This window comes from Corvus hawaiiensis, chromosome 17 (assembly GCF_020740725.1).
Source record: "Corvus hawaiiensis isolate bCorHaw1 chromosome 17, bCorHaw1.pri.cur, whole genome shotgun sequence".
Taxonomy (NCBI): Eukaryota; Metazoa; Chordata; class Aves; order Passeriformes; family Corvidae; genus Corvus; species Corvus hawaiiensis.
Window position 1 is genome coordinate 11,067,451 of NC_063229.1, and position 15,705 is coordinate 11,083,155.

Genomic DNA, 15,705 nt, shown 5'->3' on the forward strand with positions numbered 1-15,705 from the left:
ATTGACATGGATTAATGCAATTATTTTATGGAAGATTCTGAGACAATGGGGTATAAATATTATAAAATTTTATGATATAAACTTTGTGGAAGAATTTAAGATAATATGGTTATAAATATTCTGGCTTTATGAAATTCTGTCCATGCGGAGCCTGCTTTTGGTGCCTGCAGTTTATTCATTGTACAGGTGTAATCCCAATTAGAAAAGCTGCTTTAACAGGTGAGCAAAATAAAGAATATTCTTCCAAGTTTCTAATAGATATTAATTAATTTGCATAAATTAATCTTGAATCTTTTAATAAAGGAATCATCAGGAAGCAGGCACTATCCTTTCCCTCAATCTGGAGAGCCTCAGAGTTGTCACACACCTTTAAATTAGTGCTGATAATCTACTGCCACCAACATGCAGAGCTGTCCCTCCTCACAGCCTTTACTTCAATGATGGAGCATTAAATTATTTCCCCACACTTACCCTGAAGTCCTTGATCACCATCAGGCCCATCGATACCTTGGCCAACAGGTCCTTTATCTCCATTTTCACCAGTGTCACCTTTAATCACAAACACAATTTCCACAGTGAGCTGTGCTCTGCAGCTGGAGCCAAGGACAGGAAGGGAGAGAACAAGAGAAGCTACCAATCCTCTCTGGACACTGCGAGGATCTTTGCTTACGTGGCACCCCTAAACTCCCACTAGAACTCCACCAAGGCCTGATCTCTTCTCCCCAGTGCTGAATTCAGGACAAGTTCAGAATTTATTTCAGTGGGCAAAGAAGAGAAGCAAATTGTTTCAGTCTTAACTTGCCTCTGGGTCCAGGATCACCGAGCTCTCCTGTTGGCCCTCTGTATCCAGGGGGCCCACGAGGACCAGGATGCCCAACACTTCCCGTGGTTCCAGGAGGACCTGGGGGCCCAGCTGGGCCAGGCCGTCCCGTCATTCCAGGAGCCAAGGGCTTCCTCAGGTTAGCAGCCAACTGTGCAATTTGCTCTGAAAAACACAATTAGAACCTGCATCTCCAACATTTGCACTCTTTGCTCGGGCAGAACTTCCTGCCACTGCTCCTGGCAGCAGGAAACATTGAATCTGTCCTTTCAGCTCACCTGTAGCTTCTGGGGTTTTTTTCCATTTTTACAGAGGGAGATTTAATCATAAATCTGCAGGGGTTTAAGCCATTGATTATTCCTGTTTCTAAAACCACTTTAAAGGCTGTCAAGTATTCTAACAAATGACACTTAAATAATTAAAACAAGCTTTCTGAAGCAAACTTTCAGAGTTTGACCTCATCTCAAATGGGGAATATAACCTCCAAAAGCAAAACAGTCACTTTGAAGAAAGAAGGACACTCATTGGGGCCTTGCTCCGAGGAAATGAGGTGCACTGAAGAGAGGTGAAGTTCAGAACTACACAGGTTAGGGCAGGAGGTCAAACACAACACTTGCATCAAAGCTGCTTTCAGTGCATTTTGACCATTGCCATGATGAATCATTTAAAAATACTAATTTTAGAACACTGGAAGACATCCCCAACAAGGTGACCTGAATAATTTCCTTATGTTAAAGGTCAATGTATATTTTTCTTATCAAGACAGAAAATTAACAAATCTCAGAAGCCGTCTTATGCTCAGGATCTACCCATCTGGTAATTAAAGTCCGTTTTCTCTCAGTAATACTCACCGTTTATCATTTCCCCACAGAGTTCTCTGATGTGTTGTTCACTGGCCTCTTTGCCCTGCAATTAACAGAAGAATTTGTCTTTATACAAACATCCTTACCAGTAACCAGCCCTGGCAGGAGCTTCGGGACACAAAACACATTTCCAGGAGCTCGGGAAGCAGCACAGGGTCCTGCATGAAGAGCAGAAGGTTCTTTCCCCTCTTCAAAAGGTGACAGCTTCCCCTCAGAACTCTGCTGTACAAATGGCAGAGATTAATTTTAATGTTAGGCCAGATACTTAATCTGGGGTTTATTTTGCCTTATTTTTGCCTGTTGAAATCCAAGGATTATTTTTTGGATAGCACCCAAAGCCCACGATCCATTTATTCACTTCACAGGCTCCCTGGCTGTGCCACAGAAGCAGCAGACACTTACAGGAGGTCCAGGTTTTCCCGTGATGCCAGGAACACCCCTCTCCCCTTGGTGACCCATGGGTCCTGGATGTCCTGGGATCCCTGGTGCTCCAGCTGTCCCATTAGGTCCTTGGACACCTTTTGGACCAAGTTCTCCTCTTTTTCCTGGCTGCAGTGAAGAATAAAAAAACCCAAAACCACTTAAAATGGAAGACATGGTCCATTCTTTTCTCCTGGGGGTTAAAGACTTTATTCAGGTTTCCTGAACGGAACTGGGTGATCATATACATTTCTTACATCCTAAGGGTATTTTTGCATATATAGGTCATGATAAGAGGAGTCTTTGTTGCAGCAGAATTATCAAACATATTTCAATATTTTCAATGCCACAAACCCCCATTTTGCTCATAGATTTCATAGCATGATTGTGAAGAAAGGCTGCTTCTAGAGAATGACACCAGAGCAGAGTTTATCATATAAAGATGCAATAGTCATGTTTACTCCTAAATCCTTTGGGGCATGAGCCCCCAGTGTCTGACACTTACCTCTCCTTTTTGGCCAGGGGGACCAAAGGGACCCTGTAAGAAAGGAAAGGGAGATAAGAACGAGTGATTCATTCAGAAAATGCACATCTGAAACCCAATCTCCCAAGCTGCTGTGACATGTGCAAGGCTTGGGTTGCCCTCTTTTCACAGCAGGGTTGGAGATTTTGGGTGATTAATTCTGACTGACCATAGTGATCCATGGTTTTCTGGACCCATCTGTTATTTGAGAAGTCAACTCTACTGAATTCAAGGACACCTACCAGCTCTCCTTTGTCACCTGGAAGGCCGTCTGCTCCAGCAATGCCCTGAGAGAGAGACCAGAGTTAACACTGCACCACCTATTGCTGACAGCAAGGATCACCCTGAGGCCTGGATAGCCTGAGGGAGTTGGGGGCTCTCAGCAGCCACAGCTGCTCCAGCAGGAGGAAGTTCTCTCTTCCCAAAGCTGAATTCCACAGAAGCTGTTCCCCTGCTGATGAGGGCACGGGTGGCACAAGGCAGCTGGCACAAGAACTGGGTGCCCTTTGCAACAAACTGGGACCTTGCTGAAAGGCTGAATTCACACAGATGAGACCACTGATGGGTTGGCCATGAAAGACATCCACAGGCTGGCACTGGCATTCCTCAAGCACAGAATCTAAATTTCAGGTCCCCCTGCTCTGTGTCTCACAGAAAATGTGGGTGTGCAGCCACAGCCAAATGTTGAGTGTCCCTGCTCTCTTGGCTTCCTGAGCAGGGTCCCAGGAACAACAGCTTCATCCCACCCTCAAACTGCAGTGATCCATCACTTGGTGAGGAACACCCCTTTCCACTCTTGGGGACAGGAATGCAAGAGTGGCTGAAGCTCTGGTGACATCCATTGTACCAGCCAGGCCAGGGAGCATCACTGCTGATCACCTCCAGCCAGCAGCTGCCTGAGCAATCTGAGCATGGCTGGGGTGACACAAATCTCTGCAATCGCTGTCCCGCCCAAGGCAGAGCTGGCTCATCACACTGTAATTACAGCACATAATGAACATTGTTACGGTGACTCCATGGCTTTCCAGAGGAAGTTATTCCAAGACAAGCAGAGATCAGGTTGGTCTTTCCCCTTAGCAACAAAACAGAGACCATGCTGATACTGATAAACCAAACCAGGAAGGCTTGCTAGGAAAGCCTCATTTTCTGCAAGAACACAGTCATGCGTTAATAAAAGCCATATATTTGATGAAAACTGGCCCAAAAGCTCATTGCTGAGATTAAACCAACCATGGAAGTCGAGCAGCAAAAAGGAAAAGATTAAACTAGTTCATTAGTGTGCCAAGCTTCGAGGTTAGGGTGAAATATCCTTCATCAGGCACATGAAGGTGAGGAAAAGCTGCACTTCTAAACTTAACTTGGGTGAGGAATTTGATGTGAGGAGCTCCTGCACAGATCCTTGTGGCCACAAAACTGACAGCGAGGGCCTGGTGTTTGTATCACAGCATTTTCACAAGTCTCCATTAGAACAGACAACACCTGTGCCAACGCAGGGAATGTTGGACCAAAGAGGATTTTGGTTTCTGCTGCAGAATATTTTCATTTGAGGGAGAAAAAGCCATTTGTGCTGTCAAAGGCTGTGCCTGAGGTTTGGTTTAAATGCCTCTGCTGACAACAGCATGAAAGCTACCACTTACCTGGTTCCCCTTGGGACCAGGAACACCAAGAGGACCCTGAAAATAAGTCAGAGAAAGAAGGCAAATGAGCTCAAACTGTAACTTTCCGGTGAATTCCTGGTGAGGTCAGACACTCACTCAGCAAGGGGTCAGGAATCAGTCTCCCAGCTGCCAAGTAAGAGGGTACAAATCTCATTCACACTTCCTAGAAATATGAAGGGATTTAAGCACCCCTGCTAGCTCTGTGACACTCTCCACAGTCCCTGGTTTGTGTTGTGGGACAATTTCTCAGCCTGTGATGTGAGGAGGAGCTTGGATTTATTCATGGTATAAAACCAACAAGAATATTTTCATACCACAAGGGCAAAAAGCCAAGATGCTTTTTCAAGGCTTTATTAGACTGTCAGTTTTCCTAGGACTTAGAATGAGGTGCTCCTGATTTAAAGATTGATGGAACAACATGGCCATAGGAATAAAATAGATTGAGATGATGAACTGATTATCACCCCAGGAATAATCCAGGCAATTTGAAAAATCATTCCATCTTTATCTACCTTACATTCACAGAGAGGACATGAGACATTTTCAGCCCTATTTGTGACTTTTCTGTTCCATAGAGCAGAGCCAACAAGGAGTTCGGGAGAGCCCCTGATTTTTTTCTCTACTGCAAAATCTACATGAGAAATTCAACCATTTTACCCTTCAAGCAGGATTTCTACAGCACTCTCATCAATCTGGCATCTGCAAACTGATCTTTTTTTTATTAACTAGATCTAGAGATGGCTCAGCAGAACAGAATCCTTGAGGAGGACAAACACATGGAACAAGGACATGTTATTTTGCTCAAGTCAAGCACTAAGTTAAAGAGAAGGGGGATTTCTATTAATGAAAAATAACTCAGAAAAACAGACAATGGAATGTAGAAATGCAAGAGTGGCTAAAACTGCTTATAACACTCATTTTATGTTTGCTGATGGCAAAAGCAATATATTCCTTTCTGAACATTTTCATCTAAGTTTATACCTCTGACTTCACAGAGTCTCAAGGCTCCATGGAAGTTTATGGCAATAAAACACAGTTCAGTCACCAAAGACCAAGTTCTGCAAGGAACATTCCCTCAAAGACAAGCTTAGCCCAGAGGATTTCCATTCAAAACTATAATTCACTGCAGTGGTAATTCCTAGCAGCAGGAACAAGGAGTTTAGGACTGCCAGCCCCATGCCTTGACACGTGTTTCATCTGATCAGTTAAACAAAACTCGTATTTTTGGCCAAGTATTTAGTGCTTCAGTAGGGAGCCCTAAATACCCCAGGTGGCTGCTGGCATCCAGAATCCTCAGGAACTTGATCATAATAAAAATCCTTAGGAAAAATATTTGTCTATTGCTACCTCAGTCAGCAACAACAGTCCAATCCTTCCCCTCCCCATATCCCACTCCAGCAAGACGGTTGATGTATTTTATTTCAATGCTATTTTATATCTTTCAGTCAAATGCACTAAAACACTCGTATTTTTCATGCCAGCAAACACATTTAGTGAAATGCTGGTTTATGTTCCTGGCCACAGTCAGTCCAAGGACTGTGAAAAAGCCTGTCAGTACCTGTTAGCTCAGGCATGGGGGATTTTTCTTTTTTCACAGAAAAGCCTCAATTGATTTCGAGAGAGTTTGATGACTTGGCTGCAGCTGGGACAGGGTAATTGCATCGATCCTGTGTGTGCAGTTCTGCTCTTTATCCACGCCACGACCAGCAGAAAAGCAAGCCCAGGGCAGATCTCGGGGTTCTTTGTGTGCCCCCAGCAGCTGCCACCACCCCCAGCAGCACAGGATGTTTGTTTAGGCTATAAAAACACAATCTGAGGGTTTAGGGTCAAACCCAGCACCACCACGGTCACCACTAAACCACGTCCCCAAATGTCACATCCACGCGTTGTTTGAACACTTCCAGGGATGGTGACTCCACCACTTCCATGGGCAGCCTGTTCCAATGCTTTAACAACCCTTTCTGTGAAAAAAAAATCCTAATATCTAATCTGACCCTCCCCTGGTGCAGCTTGAGGCCATTCCCTCTCATTCTGAACAATCAACAATCACATCTTAGAGTAACTACACTGAACTTCAGAGCCAGAAATAAAACCTAGATTATTTTTTATTGCTTCAAGCGTAACGTTTTCCCTCCTTCTGCTTGGAGCAGCTCCCTGGGTGCTTCATGCAGGGGCCTCTTCCCCTCTGAATGCACATTTTTCACCACAGCAAAGGCCTGAATGGAGTCAGAGCCCCACAGCTCCACAATAACCCTCCTGTTTCACACTTCCAGCTCACAGTCACTCCAAGAGGCTTTTTTAAACCTGCCTGGAGCCAGCACAGAAGGGCCATTGTGGAACCCCCGTGGCGCTGCTGCCGTTCCTTACACAGACAGCAACTTAAAGCTTTTTTTAAAAAACTTTCACCTTAAATCTGGGGAGGAGGGAGCTGGTGAACACACGGCTCCTGTTCTCCTGCAAGCCCCCAGCAAATGCTGTTCCATTTGTCCTGCTGGCTTCTTTTCAATGAGAATGAACTAATTTAAATAAAAAGTCACATTTATTGTGAAGTGGGATGGCCAGGTGTGCTGCTGTTCAGAGAAAAAAGTCACTGATAAAACTGTAATTAAAAAAAAAACCAGAGAGTCTAATCAAGCATCTGAGTAACAAAAATTAATGAATCAGCTCTCCTGTGCTCCTGGGGAGTCAGGCTTTGGTGGAATCAGTGTAAGGAGCAGGGAAAAATCCCAAACACCCTCTATTCTGGCTAGGATAGGGCCTGGAAGTTTCTTTTAAACAATCCACCCTGTCTGAAAATAGTGGGAGTTTCTGAAGTGAAACAGAAACCAGGAACAGAGGGGACAGGATGCACAAGTCCTGCTCCCCACCCTAGGGTCAGACTTGGGCAGCCTCAGGGTGTGCAGGACACCCAACACACACACATCAGCTACACCAGGTTTTGGGCTCCTGTTATCCTCTAAATTCCCATCCCAAACAGGAATTAGTCACAGATGTCTTGTCCTTACCCTGTCACCTGTCTCTCCACGGATCCCAGTCGGGCCAGGAAGGCCAGGCTCACCACTGGCACCTTTGGGCCCCTGTTGGGGAAACAACAAAAACCAAGCTACAGCTTACAGTGCCAGGAAACCCTGCACCCTTCAACACCCTGAGAGTTCACCAGCCTCCATAACGTGTTCAGAAAGGTTATTTGTCTTGGATGATCTCTCTCCCTTCCCCTCCAGGACCTGGGGACCACTTGTGCTGGTTGGTACAGCTCATTCCAGCTTCTGTCCTGGCCCACAGCCAAGGTCAGGCACATGCCAAGGTGCTCCAACCTTTGGCCTGGGTCTTTCATTAATAAACCTCTTAAAATTAATAAACCTTCAACATCTGTGATCCCACCAAGTGATGCTCCCCTCAGCCAGTGTCAGTGGGGAGTGGAGGTCCCATTCCCTTGGAGAAGGGAGGGAGAAATACTGGAGTCCCCAGTGCAGCAAAAGGGAGGAGGAGTTCACTGAAGAAATACAGGCTGAGAGTGGTCCAGATCAAGGAGAAATTGAGGTGTCCCTACGAAACTCAAAAAATCATAAAACAATTTGGGTTGGAAGGGAACTTAAACATCATCTTGTTCCACCCCCTGCCATGGGCTGGGACACCTTCCACCTGACCAGGGTGATCAGGGCCCCATCCAACCTGGCCTTGGACACTTCCAGGGATGGGGCAGCCACAGCTTCTCTGGGCACCCTGTGCAGAGAACAGGCTCAAAACTCAATCCTGCCCTTTGCAAACAAACACTAAATATAAATTGCACCTGCAGGCAGCTTATCTGGCTTTGCGCTTTTTCTACCATCCTGTGGTAATGAAGGTGTTGCATTGGTTCTGGCAAATGGAAAGACATTTCTTCCTTTCCCTCATTGCCATCACCCAACTGTGGCCAGAGGTGTGCAGAGAACACTGATCTGCCAAAACACAATGCCCATAATCACCCCTCTCAGCACTGACCTGGAAACCTCGGACACCACGGGCTCCTATGGGGCCTTGGAGGCCGAGTGGTCCCTGGAAAGAGAAAGATCAGCTTTGGTAAGGAGAAAATTTAGGGTCAGGTAAGTCACTTGTGTAATTGAACTGGCAGAGAGAGGGAATGTGCAGTTCTGTGCTGCAAAGTTGTGTCTGGTGTTTGCTGAGCTTTGCTAACAGCATTGTTATTAACAGAAAGGCTCATTTGTATAATCAGTGCTTAAGAACATACCATGCTCATGAGTAGAAAAGATCAGGGACAGCAAAGATTGGCAGCGTGATAGAGCATAGACAACATCCATTAGAGGGATCTGCTATCCCAACATTATGCTTTTAATTGATTGCAGGAAACTACTGCAAAACATGTGCTGCAGGCCCTTGGAAATGAAAAATGGCAATTGCATCCATTTGCTTGGACATCCTTGGTTCCAGCAATGTAGAAAAAGGCAGCGGTTTATGCTGTCAGAGCAGAGGCTTTTAAGAGCTCACCAGACAGAACATGAGCATTACCATTAGGAGTCCCTATTGCTTTCTCCTGAGAAAAATCACATATCCAATAAAGATCTTGGGTGAAAAAAAGAAAAAACCCTAAGTAATTTAGGCATTTAAATCCTATTTTGTAAACTGTCTTCTTGAAATAGATGCCTTCAGCAAGCTTCTGTCACGAGGCAGGGCTGCAGCTTTGGCTCCTTTCACTGCCATCCCTCCTGGGTGGAGCATTCAGGGACACAAATAGGCCTCAAACTGGCCACTGAAATGAAGCAGCAGCATCCTCAAAAAGCTGAACAACTGCTCGGGAATTTTCATGGTTACTGCTTCCACTTTTGTTTTCTGCTTGTAATTCAGTAAGGAACTTTGAGAATTAAAAATACAGAGCTCTAAGAAAGTTGAGTTAAATTGCACCAAAAATGACTCTGCTGAGCTGGTGGTGGGAGCTGGAGGGACCTGAGAGGCTCTGAGAAACCCTTGATACTCAGAGCTAAAAAAACCCCAAATTGTTTTGAGCCAAACAGCCTTAACACTGGAAAAATCCTGCACTTCTATTGGAACAGCCCAGTCTTAACTAATAAATTATGATTCTAATAAAACAAATCAGAAATGAGAAATCCAGGTTAGACATAACCACGGGTTCAGCTGCTACTGCACCCCTGTCAAAACTCTGCACCAACACAATTAGCTCAGCTGCTTTTGCTTTTTGGCTGCAGTAATGTGGTACCTTTTGTGAGGCCAGCTACTTTGATGAGAAATTGCAGACATAAAAGCAAACATTATTAATACAGTTTATTTCTAAAGCTGATTTCCCTCTCCTTGGGAGTTTAAGCAGCAGCTGCTCACAAACAATAAATCATGCAGTTCAATTTCTTCCAAGTGGCACATACCAGAAATCATATTAGACTTGCTGTAGGCTCCTGGATTTCAAAATGAGATTAAGATGGGGGGGAAAAAAAAAAAAAGAAAAGGAAAGGAAAAAAAACCCAACAAAACCACTAGAAGATCAGATCCTACCCCAACAGCAGCACTGGCTGGGGAGTGACAAGATGAAAAAGGTACCCAAGAATTTTTAGTAGTGGGATCAGAATTAGAGTTTTACCCTCCTTATATTATTTGTTATCATCTCTATATTTGTTATCTATACAGTTATTAGATGATAACTATTTGTTATCATCTCTGCTATGGAGCAGGGACACAGCATGGAGCCATGCAGTTATTCCCAGTTTTGTTGTAAGCATGGCTTCAGGTTTTGCAGGGAATCACTCTCCACTGCTCCAAGGAAAGGGATACAGGACTGGGGAGGATTTCAGGTGTCATGTGCTGGTGGCAAAGTCCATTGCAACGGCTTCCCAGGAGCTCTGCTTCACTATGCCTCACTTCAGCACAGGCAGAACCTTCTTATTCCTATTTAATGACTGTCCAGTCCCTCCTGCCAGACTGTGGCAGTTCCACAAACCTCCTGGACAGCTGCAGTTTGCTCTGCCAAGCAAAATGGGAGGGATCACTTGGCATTTGCATGGAGCTGTCAGTGAGAACAGGATCTGACCCAGCTTGGGGGAGGAATTTCTCTCCTGCCAAAGCTCCCCAGAGACAACACTGAGAGAGAAAGTGGCCTTTTAGTGTAGCCAGAGAGTGATACCCCCACACAAACCCTATTTTGGCACCTCTCTGGTTTACAGGCAGCTCTGTACTTACAGTTGCTCCTCTGGGTCCTGGCAGACCTCTCTCACCAGGAATGCCAACATCACCCTGGCAGGGACACCAAAGTCAGCTGTGATATTTAGGAGCCACAAATCCACCCTTCCCATCCCGCTGGGACACATTCCTGGATCCCAGGCTGCTCAGTCCCAAACTCTTGCCCATCTGCCAGCCCACAGCTGGTGGGTTTTGCCCAGTACCTGTGCCCAGCACCCTGCCCAGCCAGCTCAGTGCTCCCTGGGGAGCTCCACACCAGTGTGGAAAGCATGGAATCCCATGGGATTGCAGGTGCTGCATCACTGGAAGCTTTATTTGTGCAAGGAAGCAGCACGTGAGCTCCAGCTCCCCAGTTTGGTTCAAAACTCACCCAGCAGAGCCCAAGTGTAAATGTGGGACACTTACAGGGATGCCTGGCTCTCCAGAGGGACCTGCCTCTCCCATCTCTCCAGGGCTGCCCTGCAGAGCACAAAGCAAACACTCAGTTAGGGCATCACTTCAGGGAGTCATTTCTGTCCTACCTGAAGCAACAAAAGGAGGAGGGAGCTATAACCTGGATCAGGAAATAAAAACAGCTTTAAACTTTCACAGTTTTAAGGCAAAACTCTCAGCACCAGAGAACAGGTGAGCTGCACGCCCTGTCCTGGAACCAGTGACCAGGGAGGGCTGCCAGCCCCAGGGCCGTGTCCCCATGTCCCACACGAGACAGGGATGCCAGGACGCCCCATCCCATTCACTCCTGCATCACCTTCATGTCAGGAGCAGATTCCTGCACCACCTTCCTGCAGTGTGTGCTCCCCTCCCTGAGGATTAGCAGCAATAATGATGCAGGTGCAGAGGGAAGAATTCATAAAGGAGATGGACAGGGAAAAAAAAACCTCTCAGAACAGCTTTGTGCTGGACTGCTTTGGTCTGCCTGAGGTTTTCTTTTATCTCACAGGTGAGTGTCAATCTAAAGCTCCATGAAAGTTTTTCTCCTGAGCTGAGGGAAAATCTGCAGAAGGCAAGATGAGATAATCCTGCTCCTGCTTGCAGGTGCTCAGCTTTTGATTCCCAAAGATGAAGCCTCCTCCTGTGACTTTGGCAAAAGGATGAGGTTTACTAAACCACTGATGACTCTCCTGTGTATCTGCTGTGTCTTTCCTGAACCAGCTTCCAGCCCAGTTATTTTACCTAATTCCAGCTCCTCAGGCCCAGCAGAAATACAGAAACCATCACTTTGGGGTAAGTCCTCCTCATTTCCCAAGGCTAAAAAGTCTTGCTGTGACCAGTTTCCCCACCAGACCCCATCGTTAGAGAGATTCACTTACTGGTTCACCCTTTGAACCTTTAATACCCGCTCTTCCAGGCAGTCCCTGAAAAAAATTATATTAAAGCAATGTCAGAAGAAGTGAAGTGATTAAATTTGTTATTCTGGTCTGATTTGACACACAAGGAGTGACCTTTGCTTGAAGCAATGGAGGGTTTAGACTTCTGCAGCTTTCACTGCGAAAATTATGACTTCAATGTCTCTCTTGCTGCCCTTGCAGCTCCATGAACACTAATCCTGGGCATGAGAGCAGAGAGCAGGAATATACAAATAGACCAGCAGCAGCCACATTTTGCACAGCAGAAACCTCTCTCCAGGGGTGTTCAAAATATTCTTTAATACAGGAAGAAAGGAATACTTTATCTCTTTTAAACAGCTGGAAGACCGGAGAGATGAAACATTTTGCCAATAAGCACTGGAGTAAGGCAGGGACAGAGCTCAGGGTATTATATCCCAGATCTTACCTCCCTGCTTAAGGGATGTACGTCAGTGGGATGTGAAAGAGAAAATCCCTCTCAAGTTTAGATTTTAAAGAGTCAGAGAGGCCAACAGCCAGGGAAACACTGTGTGCTGCTGCTCCAGGTGTTCTCCAGTTCTGTCTGGCATGGTGGGAAAAATGCATTTCTTCTTGGCTTAACTAGAGCCCCTTGCGAAACAACCCCCAGAATGACCCTCCCCTGTGCCCAGGAAGGATCTCTGCAGGCACACCGAGCTGCTGGAACCCCCAGAGGTGGCAGGTCCTGCTCCATACTCACAGGAAGTCCATTTGGCCCCTTCTCTCCAGGAGCACCCATGGGAGCCGCATCACCCTGTGGATAGGGAGAGGTTAGGAAGGATCCTCCAGCACTGGGAAATGGCCTGGCACACGTAGGGGACACATTCCCAAACAGGCATTTGTACTTTTCTCCCTCCCCTTATGCACAGGACCAAGAGCTGCTGTGTCTAGAGGAGTGAGCACCCACTGGACAGGAGCTCCCTACTTCCTGCAGCTCCCAGCCTTCCCTGGCAGCACATGCTCAATATTCCTGCAGGATCACTGTTCAAGAACCAGGCAACAGTACCTGACAGCACTTTGTCTCCAGGCAATTAAAATCAACCCTGTGGACAGCTCTGAAAAGGCATTTCGGAAGGCCTCAAGTCAGTCAGAAGGAACCACTAAATCCGGGGACACAGCTGAGTGTCCCTGCACACATCACATGTGCATTTTCCTTCTTTAGGGAATTCCCTTGGGATTAGCTAATAGGAAAATTTCATTCTCCTTCACTAGTGACAATATATTAGAAAACTTTCTAGGAGCAAAAGCCTTTCCAGCCAAGCTTCTTGATGAGCATCAGGAGCTTTGCAGCACTCCCAGCACAGTCTCAGGAATCTTCCCTGCAGTGTTTAAGTAGGACTTCACAAACCTTCTCACCATCGAGTCCAGGAGCTCCATCCCGCCCGTCCTTGCCAGGCATTCCCTGCAAACATGGACAGCACATGTTTAGGTCAGGAGGAGGCTCTGTGGTTTGCAAAATACATTCACATCAAAGAAGCTTTTGGCAATGAGTCCAGCTGCGGTTGCACTGGGAGATTTTTCATTAACAGCAGTACAACTGGGGCTTAGTCCAGCTGGGATTACACAGAGACCCACAGAGCAGAAATTTGACAGCAAAGATGGCACGAAGCAGCTCTTCTCCTGTTGTGTTTTATCTCCTCATCTGCAAGCAAGACAACAGCAAGATCTGCATCCTACTTAACTGACTTACAGGTTCTCCTATGAGTCCACGAGCCCCTGGGTTTCCTTTTGGTCCAGGTTTACCCTAGAAAACAACAATAAATCCTGTGTTAACCTGTGTAAACCTTATGAACAGTCAACAAAGACAATACTCAAATTCTGTAGGGACACTTCATTCCATTTCAGCTGGCTCCTCTCTGTCCACATAGATATGGAGGTTGTTTTGGGCACACTAGGAAACCGGCCCAATGCTGGATACAACACCTGATCATTTGAAATTCTTGATCATTTCAAGGGAAGGGGATGTAAGATCTGCTCCCTGTGCTCCAGGCTGTAGCAGCATTTGGACACCTTATTGCTCAGGCATCTTTAGTAAGAGTTAAACATCTCATTTTTGAGATGATACTTCCATCCCTTTCAAGCAAACCAAGGGGGCACGAGCCATAATAAACCTATGGAACAGAGTCTTTGGAATGTCACCTCCCAGACTGGAGCAGAAGGATGTTTGACTGCACTTACAGTGTCGCCTTTGGGCCCCCGGAATCCCTGAGGTCCTTTGCTCCCTTGGTCTCCCTGTGACAGAGGAGGAAAAGCCATTAAGCATCTCTATCAGACAGTGACAGAGATTGATGCTTTGAGGTGAAAAGAGGAGGTTTTTGTGCTGTTTGCTGGTGTCAGCAGAGGTGTGAGCGCACAGTCCCCCAAGAGCTCGGCTGTACTTTCTCAGTTACACTCCAATTCCTGACACACTTTTTGCAGCAGGAACTTTGCCAACAATCCCTCAGGGCAGAGACCATCTTCCCCTTCATATAATGAAGCAATTTCTTTAAGCAAAAACAGAGTGGGAGAAAAGCTTTAATATTTACTGTCTAGATCCTGCTGGGTGTAATGAAAGGTTTGGTGAGAAAGCACCTAATTTTATTTTCGTTTGGATGAATTTCTTCTATAATTGCAAGATGAGGGAGGGGTCCCCAGAGGGTGGTGCTGCAGAAGGGAGCTCTGCAGAAGGATGGAGATTGCATCTTCAATACACAGCTATTCCTGCTTGGAGCAGAAATCTTTGAGAGCTGTGGGCACCTGGGAGCAGACCAGGCTCAAGGGATGTAAGCTTATGATAGGGCTGCTTCTTCCTGCAAAAGTAATGGATATTCCCTTCTCCAGTGCTTGCCCAAGCTGCTGGTGTTCAGGGAAGGGCAGTGAAACACAGAGAACAATGGAAACGTGGTGAACTTATTCTGGTGTGGGGCATGGCAAAGGGAGAGACATCCTGAAGTCTGGGCCAGGTGAAATAACACTGCTCTAAGTGGAGGGAAAAGGGAATAATCTGATGGAGGTGGTCAGCACAGCCTCCTGCTCACTGGCAGCAGAGCTCAGGAAGGAGGAATAAATCAGGCTGTGGCTGTGGAAGGCAGGGCCAGAGAGAGAGTGGGATACATACAGCTTTCCCTGGAGGTCCTGGGATTCCAGGTGGGCCTCTGAATCCAATGTCACCCTGCAGAGAACAGACATCATTGTAATGCTGGGCTTGGCAGAGGATGAAGTAACAGAATCCCCACCTTGTACCACAACCTGAGAAAACACAAAAGCCCTGGAAAGCCACCCCATATTTCCGGCTGGTTTTCAGGACAGACTTGCAAAAAAATCCCACTCTGAACAATGGGTTTTTACTCTGGATCTCCCCACCTTTGTACCTCTGATACACTGATACCATTCATGGCCTTGCTATCTTGGTAACACTCTTATTCCTAAATAAATGCATGACTTCATCCAAGTCAAAACCATTCAGCCTCTGGGCTGCTGGTCAAGGGATGGTGACAAGAGTCCAAAGCCTCAATGAGCTGGAGATTGACCCTGTTCTCACCGAGGAGCCTTTTTGTGTCCTGAAAACCTCTGTCCATGAGCGATTCTTTGGCTTTTTCTTGTAAAGAGACAGAAGAGAAAGTGAAATGTTCATGAAATGTTTCTCTTTTTTTTTTTTTGCAAGATTCTATAACACTGTCAGTCTTGCACTTTGGGTGGAATGATTCAGTCTGGCTGGGCCTGACCCTGCCAGTCCCTCAGGTGTGTGGATTGTCCTGACTTTGGAAGGTTGTTCTGATGGAGGTGCTGCAGGGAACACCCCACTTTTTATGCCTTTACAAGTTTCCCAGTGGAATTCAGTAAGGACAGGTGTCACTGGCACCTCTCACAAGACAAACTGGTGGTGGAGGGGGAA

General features: G+C 46.3%; 1 protein-coding gene across 1 annotated transcript in view; it reads right to left on the reverse strand.

Annotated features, from left to right (window-relative positions):
• COL9A3 (collagen type IX alpha 3 chain) overlaps nucleotides 1-15,705 on the reverse strand; it is a 33,231-nt gene that overhangs the window by 1,257 nt on the left and 16,269 nt on the right. The window contains exons 15-31 of the mRNA XM_048322068.1: nucleotides 14,929-14,982; nucleotides 14,010-14,063; nucleotides 13,522-13,575; nucleotides 13,180-13,233; nucleotides 12,532-12,585; nucleotides 11,778-11,822; nucleotides 10,873-10,926; nucleotides 10,468-10,521; nucleotides 8,266-8,319; nucleotides 7,290-7,361; nucleotides 4,264-4,299; nucleotides 2,869-2,913; nucleotides 2,609-2,641; nucleotides 2,086-2,232; nucleotides 1,672-1,726; nucleotides 803-985; nucleotides 472-549 (exon numbers count right to left, since the gene is read on the reverse strand). Coding sequence (XP_048178025.1) covers nucleotides 472-549; nucleotides 803-985; nucleotides 1,672-1,726; nucleotides 2,086-2,232; nucleotides 2,609-2,641; nucleotides 2,869-2,913; nucleotides 4,264-4,299; nucleotides 7,290-7,361; nucleotides 8,266-8,319; nucleotides 10,468-10,521; nucleotides 10,873-10,926; nucleotides 11,778-11,822; nucleotides 12,532-12,585; nucleotides 13,180-13,233; nucleotides 13,522-13,575; nucleotides 14,010-14,063; nucleotides 14,929-14,982 — 1,126 coding nt within the window. The remainder of the gene's footprint in view (nucleotides 1-471; nucleotides 550-802; nucleotides 986-1,671; nucleotides 1,727-2,085; nucleotides 2,233-2,608; nucleotides 2,642-2,868; nucleotides 2,914-4,263; nucleotides 4,300-7,289; nucleotides 7,362-8,265; nucleotides 8,320-10,467; nucleotides 10,522-10,872; nucleotides 10,927-11,777; nucleotides 11,823-12,531; nucleotides 12,586-13,179; nucleotides 13,234-13,521; nucleotides 13,576-14,009; nucleotides 14,064-14,928; nucleotides 14,983-15,705) is intronic.